This window comes from Pongo abelii, chromosome 10, assembly GCF_028885655.2.
Source record: "Pongo abelii isolate AG06213 chromosome 10, NHGRI_mPonAbe1-v2.0_pri, whole genome shotgun sequence".
NCBI lineage: Eukaryota > Metazoa > Chordata > Mammalia > Primates > Hominidae > Pongo > Pongo abelii.
The window spans coordinates 7,010,043-7,031,399 of record NC_071995.2 but is presented as its reverse complement, the minus strand read 5'-3'; the positions used below and the strand labels follow the sequence as shown (position 1 = coordinate 7,031,399).

The 21,357-nt window shown below is 57.1% G+C and overlaps 1 protein-coding gene and 1 long non-coding RNA gene across 4 annotated transcripts; both read right to left on the bottom strand.

Annotated features, from left to right (window-relative positions):
• Positions 1-705: 705 nt before the first annotated feature.
• On the bottom strand, positions 706-1,904 carry LOC112135803 (uncharacterized). Its single transcript, XR_002917046.1, has 2 exons — positions 1,801-1,904; positions 706-952 (listed from the first exon to the last, which is right to left on the bottom strand). It is a non-coding gene; the product is annotated as an uncharacterized LOC112135803 (long non-coding RNA).
• Positions 1,905-3,815: 1,911 nt separating this feature from the next.
• Positions 3,816-21,357, bottom strand: PTPN6 (protein tyrosine phosphatase non-receptor type 6). 3 transcript variants are annotated; one of them, XM_002822826.5, is made up of 16 exons: positions 20,719-21,357; positions 13,376-13,498; positions 12,930-13,124; positions 10,138-10,327; positions 9,866-9,982; positions 9,648-9,761; positions 9,377-9,473; positions 8,910-8,989; positions 8,567-8,716; positions 7,344-7,475; positions 7,055-7,209; positions 5,133-5,200; positions 4,888-5,039; positions 4,697-4,788; positions 4,187-4,326; positions 3,816-4,006 (listed from the first exon to the last, which is right to left on the bottom strand). In XM_002822826.5, exons 1-15 carry the CDS (start codon positions 20,730-20,732, stop codon positions 4,212-4,214), a joined length of 1,794 nt encoding a protein of 597 aa, XP_002822872.1. In that variant the 5' UTR covers positions 20,733-21,357; the 3' UTR covers positions 3,816-4,006; positions 4,187-4,211. The 3 variants fall into 3 exon arrangements, with proteins under 3 accessions (XP_002822872.1, XP_054383897.1, XP_054383898.1); XM_054527922.2 differs by lacking the exon at positions 20,719-21,357 and adding an exon at positions 13,587-15,309; XM_054527923.2 differs by lacking the exon at positions 13,376-13,498.

The following is a 21,357-nucleotide window of genomic DNA, read 5'->3' as shown; positions in this document are numbered from 1 at the left end:
AGCTGTGCTCTTCACCCCACCCTCCATTTCTCCCACATCACCCATTTTTTTTAAGGCTGGACAGCCGTGGCTTTGCTGAGCCAGATTAAAAATCTGATGACCCCAACAGGAGCTGCTTCCTTGGTAGCAGGGTTCCTTGTGGCTATGGGGAGCCTTCCTGTGCCTGTTGAGGCACTTCTGTGCCCAGAAGCCCAGTGGATCGCGTGGCCTGCTGTAGGCCCCCCAGACTCCATTTCTCAGTCACCAGGCGTGAGGAGCTGCTAGCTAACAGGGCTCCCCTGTGGAGGTGGGCTTTTCATCCCCATAGCTCTGGGGCCAACAGAACAGGTGCCTATCTGTTCAGTCCACAGATAAGCTGACACTTATCTTCCCAAGACAGGCCTTCCCGAATCTCAGGCACCAGAGAAACAGAGCCACCGTTTATACCTGAATCTCCCACTACTGCCCATTTCCCATCCCTGCGGGGAGACAAGATGTGGAACTCAGACAAAACATGGGGGCAAAGTATGTACAGGAACTGCCAAATGCAGATAGGGCAGCAGGTGGATCTGAACAGAGGGACTGGGTTAATCTGCTTCGATTTTTAAGACGTTTTTCTCTGCTTGGGGTTGAGTATCATGAAAGACGAAGCAGACGTCGCAGCCCCAATCCTGAGTTGCTGGGAGGCTAAGATGAGATCAACAATTAGACAAAAGACAGGTCAAGTGACCTGGATCAGTCTTCCTCATGTTCCCATTCACACTTTATTTATTTCATGTTCCCAAGGCGGGAAGACAATGGCGGTGCCTAGGGAACCTGTGTTTCCAAATCTTGCTGCAGCTGTAAAGGCAGCCATTTTGTCTCCTTCCCATTGTTCCCCTTTGCCTAGTGATTCGTCCCCCATCCAGAGGGGCGAAGGTCAGAGGTTGTTGGTCAGTAGTCTTCCATGGTCTTCAGGGCTCCCTGAAGGTCACTGCCGAGAGAACCCACCCGGGGGCCATCTTTACCAGACAGTGTTAGGAGCTTCACAATTAGACCATCCAACACTGTACTGGAAGATGAACCCAGGGCCGGCCAACAGAGAACTACGGTGCGCGCTCACCAGTTGCTACAGGGACCCTGGCCACAGGCCAGGTGAGGTCTCTTGAGAGGGGGCGAGCCAACCCCAAGCTCAAGGTCGACTGTGGGTTCTGGATCCACCAGATGACAAATCGCACTAGGTGGGAGGAGGGGCTGGGGCCCATTGTGTCCCTTAGTGGCAGCCAGCCAACAAGAACCACCCCTTGTGCAACACTCTCAGCTCAAGACAAGGGGCTTCCGGGGTGCGTGGGAAGTGGGGAGGGGGCTGCAGCCAGCTAAGGGCTGGGGACCTGAGGCGATGGATGTTGCTGACACAGGGACAGGGGCCTCCATCATTACCCGGCAGTATTAGAGACTCCCAACCGCACCCAAACACTGCTGGGTAAGACGAGGGCCCCCGCCCAGTCCGCCCACCTTGGGTCAGGCAGCTTCAGGCCCAGGATCCCTGCGGAAAAGCTGCAGATCCCTGGCTCCCATCCCCCCACCACCCGAGTCCCTGGGGACACTTCCTGGTGAGCCCTGCTGCCCGCCACCAGCCACACCCTGGGTCGCTGATCACTAGGCCCAGGTTGCGGTCCAAGCAGGCCCTCCGAAGCCCCTCGACCGTCGGCCCCCCGCCTGAGCCACCTTCCCCCACCCCCGCAACCTTTCCCGACCCGCAACACGCACCGATTTACCCACCCTCATCCCCCCTCTGCAGTCCCAAGCTCAGCCCAGGACCTCTCCCCTGGTGGCCTTTACCTGTCACCGGGCCCACGTGCCCCCAGAGAGTGGGTGCTGGGGAGACGAAGGGGCTTTAAGGCCCCAGATTCCACGGCCTAGAGCCCGCCCTGGCCTCCGCTCTTCCTCCTTCCTTCTCCGCCTGCCGGGCAGCGCAGGCTCCTTACCTGGGCCCCGCCTGCCACCCTGCGCACAGGTGTGTCCTCCTGCCATAGGCTGCCCCCCCACTGCCTTAACCCCTTCCCTCCCAGCGCCAGCCACGGGCACCTCCTCTAAGGCTTGGCCACTCCTCTAGGCCTCCCACCCTCTCCCAGGGGCCTCTTTTCTCCAACCTGCCTAGTCTCACCCCGTCTCCAGAGGAACAAAAAGGGGGGGCTGTCCTTGGGTCCCCTCCCCACAGTAGATGCTACCCCCAAGACTAGCCCATTCCTCTGTGGCCTCAGACCCTGCCCACAGCGGAGCTGGAAGGCCAGAGATCCCTGAGGTCAGCGAGGGGTCAGCTGGGCAGGAGTTGGGCTGTGCCACCGCGCAGTGCCCAGCCTGTCCTGGGATCCCCTGAGGGAAAGGGGAGAGAGAAGGCCCCGCCGGGCCTGTGAAGGGCAGGCAGGTCCCAGCAAGGTGCCCCTAGTGTGAAGTTACCCACCGCTACCCAGAGACCCCAGCCGGCCCGGAGCATCAGCCCTGCCCCTCGATTGAGGCCTGCAGAGGGAATGATCGCGCTCCCCTCTCCGGACCGAGCTGCTCCCGGACCCACCTCACAGCACAGCCCTCAGTGGAGTCCAAGTCCCACCCCAAGGGCAGGTAGCCCAAGGGCGGTTAGAGGAGGTGGGACTTGCCTTTGTGCAGCTGCGGCTTATATAGAAAGGGCGTTGCTGGGAGAGGGGACCTGGGCCCGACAGGTGATTGCCCCACCCATGCCCTGGAGGGCCACAGCCCCAGGGAGCTATTGTGTTGCTCAATCCCTAGCTGTTCTCTCTCCCGGTCTTTGCTTGCTTCCTTCTTAATACCCGCCGGCAATTATTTGATGCTTGTGATCGGTTTGTGAATCTGTCTCCCTGACCAGCCTCCTAAGTTCCAGGAGGTCGGGGGACTGTGAATGCCTGTGGCGCCGGGGGCTCCGTAAGGATTTGCTGAGTAATGCACGCCCAGCCTCTGGGCTTCGGGACCTGTGCTGTCTCAGCCTTTCCAGGAGTGGGCGCCAGCCCGTCCTGAGGGATGACTCCCACTGGCTTTACTCCCCAGAAGACCAGTGTTTCAAATAAAGAAGAAACCCCACTCCCGACATGGGGGAAGGAAGAGGGGACCAAAAAACAAAAAACAAAGCACTCTTCAGGTCAGCCAGCTCTTCAAACTCTGCCCAAGAGGATAAGAGTGGCAGCGGCCTGGGTGAGGGGAGGAGCTGGGCGCGCCTCGGTGCACTGAGGAGCCAGTCCCCGTTCCCGCCAGAGGGGACGCAGCCGGGCTGGCCTCAGGTCTGCGCTTCCGGCTGTTAACTACTCTTTAGTTCAGATCTGGAAGTCAGCATCAGGGGAGTGTGATCAGGGCCCCCGTGAGGGTATCCCCAGCTGCGACTCCAGGGTAAGGAGTGTGGGCTCTGGGGTCAGACGGCCTGGGTTCATATCCCAGCCTCACTGTTCCATAGCCCTGTGACCTTGGGCAAGTGACCAAGTTAGTCTTTCTGTGCCTCAGTTTCCTCCACTGTAAAATGAGAATGACAAAAGTGCCTAGACTGAACTAACGTGTGTAGTCTTTTAGTGCCTGGGCACATGGCAAGCGTGTGATGAGTCACTGTGCCCGTCTTATCGTCAGCCGTCATCTCGGTGCTTTTCACAACCACCCTGTTATGATCGGCCTCCATTTTAAAGAAGGAGACTGGGGAGCTTCGCCCACGGTCACCCTCCCACGTGTGAGGCGGAGTCCCGACCCACGTCCGTCTGACAGAAGGCGGAGCTTTCACGGAGGCACACAAGGTTACCCATCCTGCCCTGCCCTCTGGCCACCCACTCACTGGGCAAGCAAAGGGCTCAGAGGCGACACACAGTGATCCCAGGGCTTTATTTACAAGAGGAGAAGGGTTGGCCCTGCCTGGGGCCTGGCTGGGCTATATACAGGGTCAGGGAGAGGTGGGGGGGATGCAGCCATTTAAATTACAAAAGAATGGGGCGCTCCTAGGTTCAGGTTGTGAGTCTGTCCATCGCGGAACGCTTCCACAGGGTCAGGGCTGAGGCTGCCAAGAAAAGGGAGTGAGGGAGTGAGAGGGTGGCTGGAACCTGGAGGTGGAACAAGAGGGTCTGGGGCAGCTGAGAAGCACAGAGTGAGGCTGCCGCCACCCCATCCACCCAGGGAAGGCAGTGGAGCCAAGGACATGGGGCAGGGCAGAGAGGACACCCAGGCAGAAGAGCTGTACCACGGCCACCTGAGGACGGCACCGCTCACTTCCTCTTGAGGGAACCCTTGCTCTTCTCCTTGTCTGCTGACCGCTGCTTCTTCACTTTCTCCTCCCTCTTGTTCTTAGTGTGCAGGTTCTCATACACATCCTCCTTGTGTCTGCAGCGGGTGCAGGGGGGCAAGTACAGGCAGTTGGTGCAGGTCAGGAGACAGCACAGGGGGACCCGGCACTGGCAGTCCCCTCTGGCCACCCCATCTCACAGGCGACCCAGCCACGGTCCCTGCGCTAGACTCCAAGCTCCTAGAGGACAGAGGCTACATCTTATACACGAGTGCACTGCTGGTACCTAGCAGAGGCCCACACGTGGTGGGCACTCGGGAAATGCTTATGAACAGAAAGGGTGAGAACCAAGCCTGAACTTGAAGCCAGGTCCCCCCAGCTGCAACCCTTGTCCTCTCCAGAAAGTGAGGATCGGGCTGGGCAGGACAAAGGGGTGGATGCCCGGCGGTGGCAGTCAGGGCCACTCACTTGGACGAGGTGCGGGAGGCCTTGGCATGGGCATTCTTCATGGCTGGGGGGTAGGTGATGTTCCCGTACTCCGACTCCTGGCCCTTCTGTGACTGTGGGCAGAGGGACAGTGGGAAGGTGGTGGTCCCAGCAGGGCCAGGTGACACCCATCCTGCACTGCAGCCCCCGCCCAGGCCCTGCTCTGCACGCACCTGCAGGACCTCCAGCTTCTTCTTGGTGGTTTCAATGAACTGGGCGATGGCCACGTAGATGAACTTGTACTGCGCCTCCGTCTGCACCATGCCCGAGCGCTGCGCCCGCACCATCTGGATGGTCTTCTGGATGTCAATGTCACAGTCCAGGCCTGGGTGGGGGGCAGTCAAACCTCAGGTCCAGGCATAGGCGGACACTGAGGGGCTGCTCACCCCCCACCCCCAAGCCCCCAGGTGCCCCTCACCCTTGGTGGAGATGTTCTCCATGAGCATGTCGATGACAATGATGGTGCCTGTGCGGCCAATGCCGGCGCTGGGGAAAGATGGGGGTACCATGAGAGGCCAGGCAAGCCCTCCCCGGGAAGGGAGGTACCCAGTGCTCAGCTCCAGCCCCAGGCACCACAGGAGCAGCCTGAGCCTCCAGTGATGGGAGGGAATGTGCCCAGGGTCACCAGGCAAGTGATGATGGAGGTTTGCCCAGCTCTGCATGGACATGCTCCACTTCTGGCTCTGCAGTGCTGACGCTGGCTCCCCAGCTGCCACCACCCTTCCCTCCTCCACTCCTCGCGCCGACTCCTCACTCCTGGTGAGTGGCTGCCCCCACCCCGGAAGACCTGGGACCCCCAAATCCCACCGCTGTCCTGCCGGCTCCCAGGTACCCTGAGCCCTCCCCGCCTCTCCCTGCAGGAGTTATGGAGCGTCTCTCAGCATGGCTTCACTTCCCTTTTTCTTCAAACCCTGACATCAGGGAAAGGACAGCCCTGAGACAGCAGTGTGCCGGGGCACAGGGTCAGGTGACTCAGGGGAGCAGTGCAGTAGGAAGTTTCTCTCCTTTCCCACCCCTGGGCAAACAGACCCCAGGGGGACCCCAGGCCCACCCTCGGCTGAGCCCATCAGGCTGATGCCCTGAGTCGCGCTGTCTAATTTCAAACCCAGATTGTCAAAAATAACCCCCCATACCCACTTCCTTCCTGTAACGTCTAAATAAAGGCCATGGGGCTTTCAAGAAGTGTGTGAATGTGTGTGTGGCGGGTGAGCAGGAGGGTAGCTCTTGGGGATGGGCCTGTCCCTGAGAGAGCAGAGGACAGAGCCGCGTCCCCGAGACAGCCCGTCGGGGGCACCTCTAGATTCAGCCGACTTGCCCTGTCCCAGGACAAACAGCTGCTGGGGGTAGAGGAGGCAGCCAGAGGCCGTCGCAGGCCTGGGGTCCATGGAGGGAGTGGGAAGGGACCGGGGCAAGGCAGGTTCCCATTCCCCCATTCTCTGCCTGATGTGAGTTACTAAACCAGTAACAGCGTCCAGTTTTTGAGGGCTGACAGAATTCCAGCCACAAAGATAGGGTCTCATTGAGTTCTCACGACAACCCTGAGATCCTGATTCTACAGATGAGGAAGCTGAGGGTTAGAAAAGTTAAGTAATTTGTCCAAGATCACACAGCTGGTAAGCAGAGGGGCCCTGCACCCGCTGCCTCTCATCCACCCAGGCCAGGCCGGCTCAGTGGGCTCATCTGTGGGACCCCTGCTCCTCCTTGCAGCCCCCACCTCTGCACCTTACCAGGGGTCTCCTGATCACAAACATGCGGGTAGATAGACAGAGGAGTTATGTGCAGCCCCAAAGAGGCATCACCGATCCCCACACAGCCCTGGGGGCCAGGATGGGGCACTGCCTGGGGAAGCTGGGAGAGAGGGCGGAGTCAGGAAGAAGCCAAAGCCCTGCGGCTACCGATGGAAAAAGAGGAGGAATGGGGAGCACACACCCCATAGATGTTCCTGGGAGAAGAAACCAACAGAATGGGACCTCGAGAGAAAGCGGAGCAGCCAGGACCCAGGCCTACTGTGGGTGCCTGCCCGGCCTTGCCCTGACTAGCTTGGGCCTGGCCAGCAACTGGGTCCCGGGCTCCTCCTCTGTATTTGGCAGGGTTGGGCGAGATGGTACCTCTGGGGAGGGCTCTGAGGAAGACACCCGCAGGCAGAGGGCCAAAGTGGGGCTGGTTCTAGCCACGATCCACCCAGGGGTCTGGAGCCATGAGGGGACCCAGGAGAAGCCAGGGGTGAGCGGAAGGCGCTAAACGTGTGAGCTAACGTTTATATTGCTTATAACAGCTCATGGCACTTAGCAGTATTTACTTCTCAGCTGTCACTACTACCATCAGGATTATCATCCTCACCTGCAGTGCACGATGATGGGCCCCGCGTGAGGCAGACTTTCCTGCCGCTGGTTGATCTGGTCCAGGAAGCTGAGGACACCCCCAGGCTCACTGGGGACCCCATGGTCGGGCCAGCTCAGGTACTGGTAATGCCAGATCTCCCGAATCAGGTCTCCCTAAGCCGAGGACATAGGGTCAGTGTCCCCTCCTCCCTCGGAACACCCCATCTGTCTCACCCTACCCGACCAGAGAGGAGAACAAGTCCAGGGAGGGACTCCCGGAATGGGGCAGGGCATGGGGGGCCACTCACATTGTCCAGCGGGGAGACCTGTAAGGTACGGAGTTTGTACTCGGTTGTGTCATGCTCCCCGCAGTTGGTCACAGAGTAGGGCCCATAAACGCGCTGCATGCCCACCTCGGGCCAGTATGGGACACATTTGTTCTGGAAAGGGAGGGCCGGGTGGGGATGAGGCACAGAGCAGGGCACAGTGGCCCATCTCAGGTCCTGCTCTATGTTCTGAGTGCCTGGCACCGGCCCAAACATTTGTTGGATGGACGGATGAGCTGGCAGAGAGGCAGGAGACCTGGGCTCTCGTCTCAGATCAACCACCAACAGGTGGTGAGGCCTGGCCAGCCACTTTACCGGTACATCCGTTTGTCATTCAACAAACGTTGCCAGGGCAGGCGTTGTCCCTGAAGCTGTGCAAACCAGGCTGCAGTCACAGACACAAATAACACCCAGTCTGTGCCCCTGTGCCTCGAAGAGCTCACAGAGACAAGTGACCAGGGGAGACGCCGTGCTGAGGAGTGTGGCTGAGAAAGAGGTAATTCTCCCTCTAGGTCCTGGAGGAAACAAGACCTGGATTCACAGAGGAGGCAGCGCTTCGGCTGTGTCTTCAAAAACGAGGTATCTGCCCAGCAGAGATAGTATGGAGAGAGAGTCATTTCCTAGCAGAAAATGAGCTCGTGCAAAGAAAGGCTGGGAACCTGAAAGAGCCGGGGCTGCTGGGGGCGGTGAGCCTTCAAGAGAAGCGTGGGGGTCAGAGGGAAGCCACCAGGCCTTGAACGCCAGGCCTTAGAGTGCGACTTTATCCCAAAGGTGACCAGGAGCCATGGAAGACATTTCAGAAAGAAAGGAACTTGACCCAGTTTGTGTCACGGATGGGATCACTTCAATGGCAGCACAGAGGGTGCTGTGTAGGGGGAGCCTGCAGGGTAAGGGGCAGACTCCAGAGAGATCTATGGGGCAGGGAGGACAGGAGGGGCCTGGATGCAGACAGGTGGGGCAGGGGTAGGAGGGAGGAGGACAGCCTGAAACCTGGGTCTGGAGCTCAGAAGAGCCCAGGGATGCATGCAGGGATCCGGGGGTCACATTGTGTCGTCGAGACTTTGTCACTAGCCCTCAGTTTCCCAACAAGGGCCAGACCCTCACCCCCGAGATCCCTTTCTGCCCTGGCATCTGACGGTTCTTTGACTTAATGGTATGACCACAAGCACGGGGGACGGATGTGGGGATGGGGCGGGGTGCCCTACCCGGCCTTTCTCCACCTCTCGGGTGGTCATGACAATGACGCGTGTGTTCTCCTGCCACGCCATCTGCCAGAAGTCGTTGACCGTGGCCTCCAGACAGCCCTGGCTGGCGATGTAGGTCTTAGCGTTCTCATCAGGGCCTAGCAGCTGGTTCTGGACGCGAGCATGGAGAGACGCACCCCAAGACAGTGAGCCCCTTGGCCCAGCACAGGCCCTGAACCACTGCTACCCTCACCCATGCAAGAAGCCAGCTTCGGCCTTGCCCAGCTGTCTCTGGATCTAGGGTCCCCCACCAGACAGGGAATTCCCAGGGCCCAGCCTCTCCCACGTGACCCACACCACTGACCTTGATGTAGTTGGCATTGATGTAGTCGGACCCGGGGATGTTACTGTCACGTCCCTGCAGGACCACTCGGCTATGGTCAACTGGGAGTGGGTGGAGAGGAGGCAAGATGGCCTGGGTCAGCCAGGAACTCACCACACCTGGGTCAGACCCTCCTGAGCTAACAGGCCGTTCTGGTCTCAGAGGCCATGAGGCTTTCGGGGGACTGTGGGCAGCAGGGGTGGGGGATCATCTGTATGGAGGGAGTGAGGGGTTCACAAGAAGGAGGTTGGGAGCAGGGGGCAACCTGCCTGCTGGTGGTAGGGAGGCACTTCTGGGAGCAGTAGAGGCCTTTTGGAGAAAGGGGAGGCTCTCTGGGGAGTGTAGGGAGATGGCCCCTCCTGGAGTGGAGGGTGGAGACCTGTGAGATGAGGGGAGGCAGCTGGGGCAGGGGCGGTCTCCTGGGTGAATGGGGCAGCCTGGGTGCTCACAGGGGAGAATGTTCTTGTAGCGGTTCTTGCCCTTGTTCTCTGGCCGCTGCCCTTCCAGACGCTGGTGCAAGTTCTTCACCTCCTGCTTCTGCAAACTCTGAGATGTGGGTGGGGAAATGAGCATCAGCTCCCGGAGAGGGCATCCATCGGGGGAGCTCACGTGGGGTGGGTCAGGAGCAGAGGTGGGCAAGGAGGGGAAGGTGTCCGCCTGGGGCCCCACGCCGCCGCCACAACCTCAGCTGCCCCAGCCCTGCCGCTCCCCACTGTGCACCTCAAACTCCTCCCAGAAGCCAGCCTTGGCTGTATCCTCGGACTCCTGCTTCTTGTTCAGTTCCAAGACTCGGTTCTCAATGTCAGCCGCATTCACCCTCGTGGCGTAGTACGGCTGGGGTGGGGGAGAGCGAGAAGTCAGCAACTCAGAGACCCCAGAAGCTCACATCTGGGGGACAGCTCAGGGGAAGTGGGGAGGCAGCTGGGCCCACCCCTGACCTGCCGCAGGTAGACAAAGGCGCCCGAGGCCTCCTCAATCCCCGTCTTCTTGAAATGCTCCACCAGGTCCGTGAGGCTGTCGAAGGTCTCCGAACCACCCACTGTGTAGCGTCCACCCTGGGGGGAGCCAAATAAGGCCATTCACAGGACTTGAGTCTCCCTCCCTGGGCCCCAGCCTTGAATTCAAGCCCAGGCAGACCCTCCCTGCCACCCACACTGCGGTCACAGACAGGGGCCTCAGCAGAGGCTCCCCCGCCGCCTGGCTGCCTTACCTCACACATGACCTTGATGTGGGTGACCCTGAGTGGGGAGCCTGGGCCAGCCTTGGGCTGGTCACTGAGCACAGACAGCACGAAGTCCCCAGGCTGGCTGAGGCTCTCGCGCACAAGAAACGTCCAGGGCTCGCCCTTGGCCTGCAGCAGCGTCTCTGCCTGCCCTCCAGACATGTGGCCATGGTACCACCTAGAGAAGGCAGCGTCAGGGAAGGTGAGACCCAGGCCACAAGGGAGGGCGCTGAGCAGAGACGTTCACAGACAGGGGCCGGAAATCGAGCACCTCCTGTGTGCCAGGCACTGCGCTAGATGCTTCCAAATCCACCACCATATTTAGGTCTCTCACAAACACGCTGAGAGCTAGGTATGATATTACCCCCATTTTATAGATGAAGAAACTGACGCTAAGCTGTTACTCACTGGCCTAGGGCCCTTGACTGACTCCAAGGCAAGCTTCCAGAACTCTGTTGCCCAGGCTGGAGTGCAGCGGCGCAGTTACGGCTCTCTGCAGCCTCGACCTCCCAGGCTCAAACCATCCTGGCCTCCAGAGTTCTAACCAGGCTTCGAACCCAGAGCCCACCTCTGAAAGGCAGAAAGGCTGGCAATATTCAAAATATTTGGAAGAGAGAAACTAAGGACGAATCTCCGTGAAGAACAGGGCTGTGCCCCAGCAGAGACCAGAGGCAAAGAGAAATGCAGACCAAGGCCACACCACAGGGAGTGGCGGGAGATGGACACACAGACTCAAGTCACAAGGAAGGCGGATGGGGTGCGCTCCGCCAGGGAGGTGGGGAAGACAACCCCACTGGGGAAAGAGTGGTGTAGGGGGTTCTGGGGTGCCCTGGATGATGTCACTGAAGGGGAGCCCAGGGTTCAAACAGGTTCAAAGGGATTCAAAGGGGCTGTCAGGGCAGAAAGCAGAACTAAGCCCTTTCCCCGAAGCACACCCCTTTCCCAGGAGGAAACTGTAGCCCCACAATGCCCAGCCCCACAGGAAACCACGTGATGGAAAAAACACAAAACTCCTTCTGGGGAGAGAGTGAGAAGTGAGGTTGTGAGGTTTCCTCAGCCCAGGGACGAGGGGAGGGCGGGCAAATTTTCCAACCGCAGGGATGGAGGGGAGGACCAGTCTGTCCCAACCCGTCTCACCCCTGCCCAGAGGTGACTCCAGCCGAGAGACCCCCAGAGCCTCCTAACCCCACTGGGCCACTTCAGCCCACCGCTTGGGGACAGGCTAGGACCCCAGGCAGCGGGGAGGGGGCTGAGCCCCTTCCCTCAGGCCCCAGGATGAGGAAGTCTCCATGCAAATGTCAGGCTGACCACAGGAAGCACAGAGCCACCGAGGGACAGATGCAAATTCCCCCAGAGGAGGAGGTGCCACAGACAAGGCAGGGGACACAGCAGGACCTGGGAGAAAGAGCCTCTCACACACTCCCAGGCTCAGGGGTGACACTGGCTCCTGGGATGGGTCACCCAAAAGGGCCTCCAGTCTGGCTTCCCTGGTCTTAACCTCCCACCCCGGCACTGCCCTCCCTCCCTTCTCTCTCTTCTCTCTTCTCTTTGAACCCAGGCCTCAGCCTCCTCTGCAGGGGCCTCCTGGGGCCCTGCTCCTCTCTTCCAACTCCAGGCACTGGTCAGCCCGTCCTCCTCTCCTGGCTTGAGGCAAGGAGAAAGAGAGGACGTGAGCTTTAGAGGGTCTCAGTGGCAAAAGCCCCCTGAGTGTTGCGGTAGGGAAGAGGAAGAGCAGGGGGGCAGACGCGGAGCCAGCCATGTGAGGCTCACAGAGAGAAGGACGGCCTTGAAGGAGGCAGATCAAGGAAAGGAGGCCTCCCAGGTGGGCCACAGGGCTGTACCGTGACCGAATCCAGCTCTAAGTTTCAATCAGTGACTTGACCAAAAATATTGATGCAGTTTGGAGGCCCGAATCTCAGAGAGGCTGCAAGCTGGCAGAAGCAAGTTTCCCAATCATTTCAATAACCGATCCACGAATGCAGGGCAAGGGCAAATCGGCTCGGCCCAGGGGTCCATGTGAAAACCCCATAGCGTTATTCCGCTGCCCTTTACTCTAGAGGATCTGGCATTGAGATGCGGCTGCTGAAAGGAGCCATGGTGTCCTGAGGAGCGTTCAGAGCCCCCAGCCCCCAGCCCGTGCCTTTGGGAGACCACAGGAAGGAAATGCCTGGAGTATTACTCTGTGCCGGGGACAGCGTGAGACCCTTTACACAGGTGAACACTTCACATCCTGCTCTCAGTGATCTCTGTCTGGGCCAGAGACCTGTTTGACCCCACAGGACAGACCCATCCCCACTGGGCAGCTGGGACAAGGCATCAAGTGTCCTGGCAAGCATTCATCCCCATCTTCACCCCACTGTCAACTCCTCACTGTCCTAACATGTGCTGGGGTGAGGGGCAGATGGAGGAAGGCAAGCTCGCTTCCAGAGGAAGAAGAGCTTTCTAACAACACAGCTGGCCTGCACAACATGCTGGCCACCAGCAGTGGCCTCCTTGTCTCTAGTGGGACCTGGGTTGCAGCAGCCAGGGTCCCTGGAGTAGGGCAAGGCAGCTTTCTGTGGCTTCCTCGGGGGGTAGATGGAAAGGGTGGTAGGTTAGGCTCTGGGACACCAGGCCGCAGGACAGCATGGAGGAGGGACACTGAGAGCCCCAGCCGGTGCAGGGAGGGGAGGGGATGGAGGGTAGGCAGTGCCAGCTGCCAGGCTCCCTGCCTCCCTGGCCACTCAGGGTGGGAGCCGGCTCGTCCCTGCTTGGGAGTGGCGGGGGTATGGAGCCCTCACCTCTCACTAGTGGGATCGGAGCAGTTCAGCGGGTACTTGAGGTGGATGATGGTGCCATCGCGGTCCTGCAGGACGCCCTGCTGCTGAGTGTAGTACTCCACCAGCTCTGTCAGTGTTGCGAACTTCTCCCCTCCATACAGGTCATAGAAATCCCCTGAGTTCTGGATCCGAATATGGGTCACCTGATCCCCTACCCTGCAGGGCACCAGGCGGTGAGGCCAGTCGGTGCAGGAGTAGAGGCAGGAGGGCAGGGATCGGCTGAGGTCCTGGGTGGGGGCACACATGGGCATGGGTGGGTACATACAGGGATGGGGAGTGCGGGGGCTGGGGGCCAGGGAACAGACGGGGGAGTCAGCACTGCCACGGGGAACCAGGAATGAGTGGTTCAGGGCCTGGACGGCACAAGAGAGTGGCCAAAACACCCGGGGTTGGGGGGGCCCACCTACCTGACGGAGAGCGAGAAGTCACCCTGGTTCTTGCGACTGGGCCGAGCCAGGAAGCTACCATGGACACCTCGGCCCTTGAGCAGGGTCTCTGCATCCAGCCCACTGAGGTCTCGGTGAAACCACCTGGGCGGCCCAGGCAGGGCAGTGAGGAGGGGTCCCATGGGCACCAGGCACCCTTGCCTCCTGTCTACTGTGGGTGGCAGGCCCTTACCTCACCATCCTGGGGGGCTTCCGGAGAGGAAGGGGGCGCAGGGAATGAGGAGGTGCAGCTAGTCTGGGCAGGCGGAGAACTCAGGGACTAAGCCTCAGATGCAGCTCCCAGTGCCAAGCCGCCTCACCGCCCCCGGTGGTCCCAGTTCTGGGGCTGCCACTCCACTGGCCTGGGGCAGCCGGCAGGGCGGGGACAGGAAGAGGCGCGGCCGACCCCTTGGGGGAACTCACTTGTACTTCTCGTTTTAGAGCAGAGCAAGGGAAGAGAAGCAGAGCAGGGTGGCACTGGGGGGTGGGGACGGGGCCCACTTCCCACACGTCTGCAATCAAAGGCTCAGGAGCATGGCATTGCACATATGTGACAACACATGCAGTAAGGACACATGTGTGCCTTGCACACTCCAGGCCCAGATCATACTTCATGCATGCAAACCCAGACAGTCACACGGCATCTCTCCCTCCTCCACCAGCTGCTTTTACGCAGCCCTCCCTGGCCCACGCTAATAATGATGGCGGTGACAGCTGTACCGAGTGAGTCCCGCTGGATGCTGGGCGCTGTGCTATAATGGCGTTCACATGCCTTGTCTGATTGGTTTCCCACCACAGCCCTATGAAACAGGGGCTATCTTTATCATTTTACAGACAAGGAACCTGAGGCTCAGGGAGTTTAAGGCATTGCCTGAGTCCAGCAGTGAGTCAGCTGCAGTGCCAGGATTCAAACCCAGACAGTCCGGTTCCAAAGCCAGTGCTTTTAACTCCCATACACCAGCCCTCACGGCTTCAAAGAACACAGATTAAGAGGCTCCTTGACAAAAGGGGCTGCCGAGGGAGCGGAAGCCTAATAGTTAAGACCTTGCCAATGCTTGCAAGAGAGAAGGGTGCCCTCCTCTAACCAACATACACAGTTTGTCCATGCCATTGTGGCAGAGGGATGGACAACATGACCCTGAGCAGCCCTGTCAACTTGGGTCCTTTCTAATTCTTGTCCCTAGGTCTCTGCCCTGCCCCAGGACTCCCACCAGGGGGCCTATCTCCTGGGGGCTGGGGGACAAGGTCCTCGCCATGGCTGATTTTCTCAGGGCTGGTTGAACTTAGAGGCCCTAAACACTAAGGTATATGATGCTCCCTGCCTGTAATTCCAAATACAAACACCAACACTGCCAAACCAAAACGAGGAAAAGAAGCTCAACAGGGGATACATAAGAAATACATATTGGTGGCTTCCCCTAGGGAGGGAAACTGGGTGGCTGGAGGACAGGGCTGGGGGGACACTTGGTTCTCTACATACCTTTTTGAATGTTATATGATGGGCATGCATTACCTTTATAAAAATAAATATGCTAACTGGGAACAATTTCTGGGAAACTTTTAGGGTACAGGGAAGGCTCTTTGTGTCTATCTGGATGCTTTTTGCATGGGTGTGTATAAACGTGAAGTTGGCCGGGCGCAGTGGCTCATGCCTGTAATCCCAGCACTTTGGGAGGCCAAGGCTGGCGGATCACGAGGTCAGGAGATCGAGACCATCCTGGCCAACATGGTCTCTCTACTAAACCCCCTCTCTACTAAAAATATAAAAAAATTAGCTGGGCATGGTGGTGGGCGCCTGTAATCCCAGCTACTCGGGAGGTTGAGGCAGGAGAATCACTTGAACCCAGGAAGTGGAGGTTGCAGTGAGCCCAGATCACATCACTGCACTCCAGCCTGGCAACAGAGTAAGACCCTATCTCAAAAAAAAAAAAAAAAGTGAAGTCAGGTTGTGTGCTTAATATTTATGAACATTATGCATGTTATACTTCAGTTAAAAAAAGAAAAAATAAAGTTTTAAGCCCAACAAGTCTAATTTTCCCATGATAACTACTTTATCATTTTTAGAAACATCAAACATCAATGTTTTCCCCCAAAAAAGGCTTTTCCACTTTTCTTTCTTTCTTTTTGTTCTGTTTGTTTCTGGTTTTCTTCTCACTGGTGCCCTGGGGAATCTGCCTGGTGGGTTTATTGCATGGTCCAGCTTTCACTACCCCTTCAGCTTGGACACCACCCTGGAGTCCCAGAACTCTGTGGAACCCCCGCGCCCAACGCCAAGGAGCAAGAAGAGCACATACAAGGTTGGCTGCAGCGCGGGACACCCGCTGGCACTCTCGCTCATCTCTGAGTGTTCAGAGTCCAGTGCGATACCCAGCACTGAGCAAGTGTGCAACAAACAAACTCGTCAGTCCATAGCCACATACCTGGCCACAAGTATAGCTTCCTGCTCCTACACACACAGCCTGCTTGTCATACACAGGCAAGGGTGCACACACAGTCACAGCACACACACCTCATCATCCATGTCCACCTACACACATACCTGGTCCAGTGCACATCCCCACACATGGAACATAAATCTGACCACACACGAAGTTTCAGGTCCATGCTCAGCACCAAACGTCCACTGCACCCTGGCCCCAAGACACTCCTTCCAGGGCTTAAACCCACTTGGTGGGAAGGAATTAACTAGGCACCCAGAAGAAACTAACTAGGCACCTCTTCCTGACCCATGGAAGAGGCAGGAATTCCTCTGAAGGGTGTCAAGCCAAGAGGCAGAGCTCAGACAAGAGGTACAGTTTCTGCTATCCTTTGGCAGGAAAATAAAAAACTACCTCCCTTACCTTGGCATGGTGTGGGGTTTGCAGATCACTTTCCCATACACGATCTCATTTAGGCCTCAGACAGCCCTGTGATGTAGGAATAATTTTCCCCATTTTCTTATGGGAGGAAACAAGCTTAGGGAGACTAAGAATTACGAAAGTAAGTGACTGCTAATTCAGAAGAAAAACATATCTCCTTGGAAGCAGGAAGATAAAAGTATAGAGATCAAGGCCAGGTGCAGTGGCTCGTGCCTGCAATCCCAGCCCTTTGTGGGGGTGAGGCTGGTGGATTGCTTGACACCGAGTTTGAGACCAGCCTGGGAAACCTTGAGAAACCCTGTCTCTACAAAAAATACAAAATTTAGCCAGGTGTGGTGGCACACCCCTGTAGCCCCAGGTACTTGGGAGACTGAGATGGGAGGATCGCTTGAGCCTGGGGTGGTAGAGGCTGCAGTGAGCCATGGTTGTGCCACTGTAATCCAGCCTGGGTCACAGAGTGAGACCGTCTCAAAAAATAAAAATATAGCTGGGCGCAGTGACTCACACCTGTAATCCCAGCACTTTGGGAGGCCAAGGTGGGAGGATCACTTGAGGTCAGGAGTTCGAGACCAGCTGGGCAACACAGTGGAACCCCGTCTCTACTAGCCTGTAATCCTAGCTACTTGGGAGGCTGAGGCAGGAGAATCACTGGAACCCAGGAGGTGGAGGTTGCAGTGAGCCGATATTGCACCGCCGCACTCCAGCCTGGGTGACAGAGCAAGACTCTGTCTCAAAATAAATAAATAAATAAATATAAATAAAATAATTTTTTTTTGATACGGAGTCTCGCTCTGTCGCCCAGGCTGGAGTGCAGTGGCGCGATCTCAGCTCACTGCAAGCTCCGCCTCCCGGGTTCACACCATTCTCCTGCCTCAGCCTCCAGAGTAGCTGGGACTACAGGCGCCCGCCACCACGCCAGCTAATTTTTTTTGTATTTTAGTAGAGACGGGGTTTCACCGTGTTAGCCAGGATGGTCTCGATCTCCTGACCTTGTGATCCGCCCACCTGGGCCTCCCAAAGTGCTGGAATTACAGGCATGAGCCACCACGCCCGGCCCAATAAATTTTTAAAAAATTAAAAACCAGGCCGGGCGCGGTGGCTCACATCTGTAATCCCAGCACTTTGGGAGGCCCAGGTGGGCAGATCACTTGAGGTCAGGAGTTCGAGACCAGCCTGGCCAACATGGTGAAACTCCGACTTTACTAAAAATACAAAAATTAGCCGGGTGTGGTGGCACACGCCTGTAATCCCAGCTTCTCAGGAGGCCGAGGCAGAAGAATTGCTTGAATCCGGGAGGTGGAGGTTGCAGTGAGCCGAGATCATGCCACCGCACTCCAGCCTGGGCAACAGAGTGAAACTCCATCTCAAAAAAAAAAAAAAAAAACCATACAGATCAAGATCAATGGTGATACAAGAAGATAGGCAGTCTGGAAGCGCACACAAGGCAAAATAATCTGTAGGAAGTTCTTGAACTTCTCTGAGCCTCAGAATCCCCGCCTGACAAATGAGCTTAACAATATTTCCCAAATACTGATGTGAAAAGCTGGTAAGTGGCAGGGTTTCAGTGCTGCCAGCTTTTACATTATACTATTAATCCTTAAGCCAACCCTACTTGGTAGGTGTTATTCACCCAATTTTAGAAACAGAAACTAAGACTCAGACATGTTAAGTAATTGGCCAAGGTCACAAGCTAGTGAGTGGGAAGGTGGGTAAAACAAGGCTGTCAGACGCCGGAGCCTGGTGCCCTTTCCCCCAACAACCATACCTCAGCAGACAGTGTCAGGGGGCAGATGGGATGGGCACTGCCACAGCCCGTGATGGAAGGTGGAGGAAGAAGTGCTCCCGCAGAGGCAACATGGGTCAGGGCGAAGAGGTGGCACGCACAGACTTCACACGGGCAGTGCCTGGCTGTGAGCAAGCCATGTGGCTGCAGCAAAGTTGTTCTGGGAGGTGGGGGCCCTGCTGTAGAGGGTCATTCAAGGCCAGGCTGAGAAACCAAGGATGAAATCTGCACCAGGGGAGGCCTGGCCAAGCTACCTGGCAGGAAAATGACCATAGAAGGGATCAGGGACCAGAAGACCCAGTAGGAACCCCATCGGTGGGGCCGACAGTGACAAGATGTGCACTGGGGCAGGGGCAGATGTGAGTGTGAGAAGCAAGAATCAGCAGGGCTGGGGAGCCACCCACCCACAAATTTGCCAGTACTCTGTAAGCAGGTTGTCACTTTTTCTTTCTTTTTTTTTTTGAGATGGAGTCTCTCCCACTGCACTCAGGCTAGAGTGCAGTGATGCAATCTTGGCTCACTTCAACCTCCGCCTCCTGGGTTCAAGCAATTCTCCTGCCTCAGCCTCCCTAGTAGCCAGGACTACAGGTGCGCACCACCGTGCCAGCCTAATTTTTTTTTTTTGTATCTTTAGTTGAGACGGGGTTTCACCATGTTGGCCAGGCTGGTCTCGAACTCCTGAACTCGTGATCCACCTGCCTCGGCCTCTCAAAGTGCTGGGATTACAGGTGTGAGCCACCGCGCCCAGCCGGTTGTCACTTTTTCTTTCTTCTTTCTTTCGACCGGCTGTCACTTTTTCTTTTTCTTTTTCTTTTTCTTTCTTTCCTTTCTTTCTTCTTTCTTTCGACTGGTTGTCACTTTCTTTCTCTCTTTCTTTCTTTCCTCTTTCTTTCCTTCCTTCCCTTCTTTCTTTCTTCTTTCTCGCTCTTTCCTTTTTTTCCTTCTTTCTCTTTTTCTTTCTTTCTTCCCTTCCTTCCTTCCTTTCCTCTCTCTCTTTTTTTTTTTTTTTTTTTTTTTTTTGACACAGAATCTTGCTTTGTCACTCAGGCTGAAGTGCAGTGTCACAATCACAACTCACTGCAGCCTCGACCTCCTCAGCTCAGGTGATCCTCCTGCCTCAGCCTCCCAAGTAACTGAGACCACAGGTGCGCGCCACTACATCCAGCTATTTATTATTAGTAGTCGTCGTAGTAGAGATGAGGTCTCTCCCTATGTTGCCCAGGGTGGTCTTGAACTCTTGGGCTCAAGTGATCCTCCCACCTCAGCCTCCCAAACTGCTAGGACTACCACATGCTTGGGCCATCATACCCAGTATTTTTTTTTTTAATAGAGATGGGGTCTCTCTATGTTGCCCAGGCTGGTTTTAAACTCCTGAGCTCAAGCGATCCTCCCCCCTCAGCCTCCCAAAGTGCTGGGATCACAGGCGTGCGCCACCTCATCTGGCCAGGTTTTCATTCAACATCCCAGCTCCAACAAGGTCTAACCTGCTGTGGCCCTGCCTCTGCTCCACTAGGGTCCTCTGCCACGGGCACGCTGTCCTTTTTTTGTTTGTTCCCACATTAGGGCTTTGTGCTCACCATCTCCTCTGCCCAGAGATGCTTGACTCTTGATCACCACATCACATGGCCGGCTCCTCTTCCTCCTCATCCGGGTCTCAGCTCAAATGTCACCTCCTCGGGAAGGCCTCCCTGATCCCTCCAGCTAGTAATGTCACCTGCACACCCAGTCACTTGCTAGCACATGAAGCTGGTTCATTTTTTTTTTTTTATTTGAGACAAGGTCTCGCTCTGTCGCCCAGGCTGGTGTGCAGTGGTGCAATCATCGCTCACTGCAGCCTTGACCTCCTGGGCTCAAGCAAGCCTCTCAGCTTAGCCTCTCTGTAGCTGGAACCACAGGACGCGTGCCACCACACCCAGCTAATTTCTTATTTTTTTGTAGAGACAGGGTCTCACTATATTGGCCAGGCTGGTCTCAAACTCCTGGGCTCAAGCAATCCTCTCGCCTCAGCCTCCCACAGTGCTGGGATCACAGGCGTGAACCACTACACCCGGCCAAGGCTGTTTCATTTTCTGTGTAATACTTCTGAGAATCTGCAATGATCCAATTTATTGGGTTATTTGTTCAGTCTGTAACCTCCCACTGGAACGTAAGCTCCGTGAGAGCAGGGACCATGTCTGTCTTGTTCACTCCAGTATTACCAGAATCTTAAACAGCACCTGGTGCATAATAGATGCTCAACACATACCTGTTGAATGAATGATGCAGGGGAAAGGGAAGTGAAAGGAAACAGAAGATGGGACCAAAGTCAGATGTTGGGAAGTGTGGAGAAGTTGGCTGGACATGGGAGGGCCTTCGCGGGTGGCCTCTGACTGCTATGTTTGAGGTGTTGTGAGCTACCCAGGGGCACAGGTCCTAAGCAGGAGGCAGAAGCAGGAGCCCAGAGGCTGGAAGTACAAATGCAATGGAGGGAACAGACACACACTTGTCCGGGGGAAAATGTTACAGAGGGGGCAGAGGGGCATGAGTGAGCCTGGGGGTCCTCACACCTTGCAGGAAGGGGAAGGTTCACAGGGACCGGAAACAGGCGCAGGGCAGCGGCAGATCGCACTCACGCTCACACACAAGGCCCTCCCTCCCTCCAAAACTAACAGGAGACTGGGACCCAGGTAGTGCCCGGGACTTACCCACGGGACAGCATCTCTCTGTAGGGATGGGGAAGTCACGGCGGAGGGCCGCAGGGGGCGGGGCTGAGCCAGTGGCACAGCTGTGCACAGTGGCCCAAGCCAGGTGAGGAAGAACCGCTCAGAAATCAGCCACTTCCTCCTCAATCCTGCCTGCCAGGCCAATGGCCCTGCAGGGACAAACCCTGGACTAATAGTCTCCAGGAAAAGGACAGGTGGGGCGGGGCTGGCCCGAGACCGCCCACAGCGGCCAGCTTCCCTGCAGCCCCGAAGCAGGAGTACAGCAGGCCCGCCTGCTGGTCCAGGGCCGCCTTCCCTCGGGAGAGGAGGAGCCACCTGGAGCTCCACCTGGAGCTCAAGTTGACAGAGCGGCGGGACGTTGGGTAGGGGAACAGACCAGGAAGTAACTCTGGCTGAGGGAAGAGCAACCAATGGGGGAAACCTCTCCGTAGGCGGAAACCAAAGGGCCTAAGGGAAAGCCCTAACAGCCCAATTCTTCAGAGAAGGAGGTGCCCCTTGTGCAGGCCCACCCACCCAGGACGCCGAGGGACCCAATCCAGCCTCTCACCCTGCCCCGGGGGAAGGGGAGGAGCCTCAGGCCCTCACTGGGGCAGGGTTAGGCCCAGCCAGAACTATAGGAAG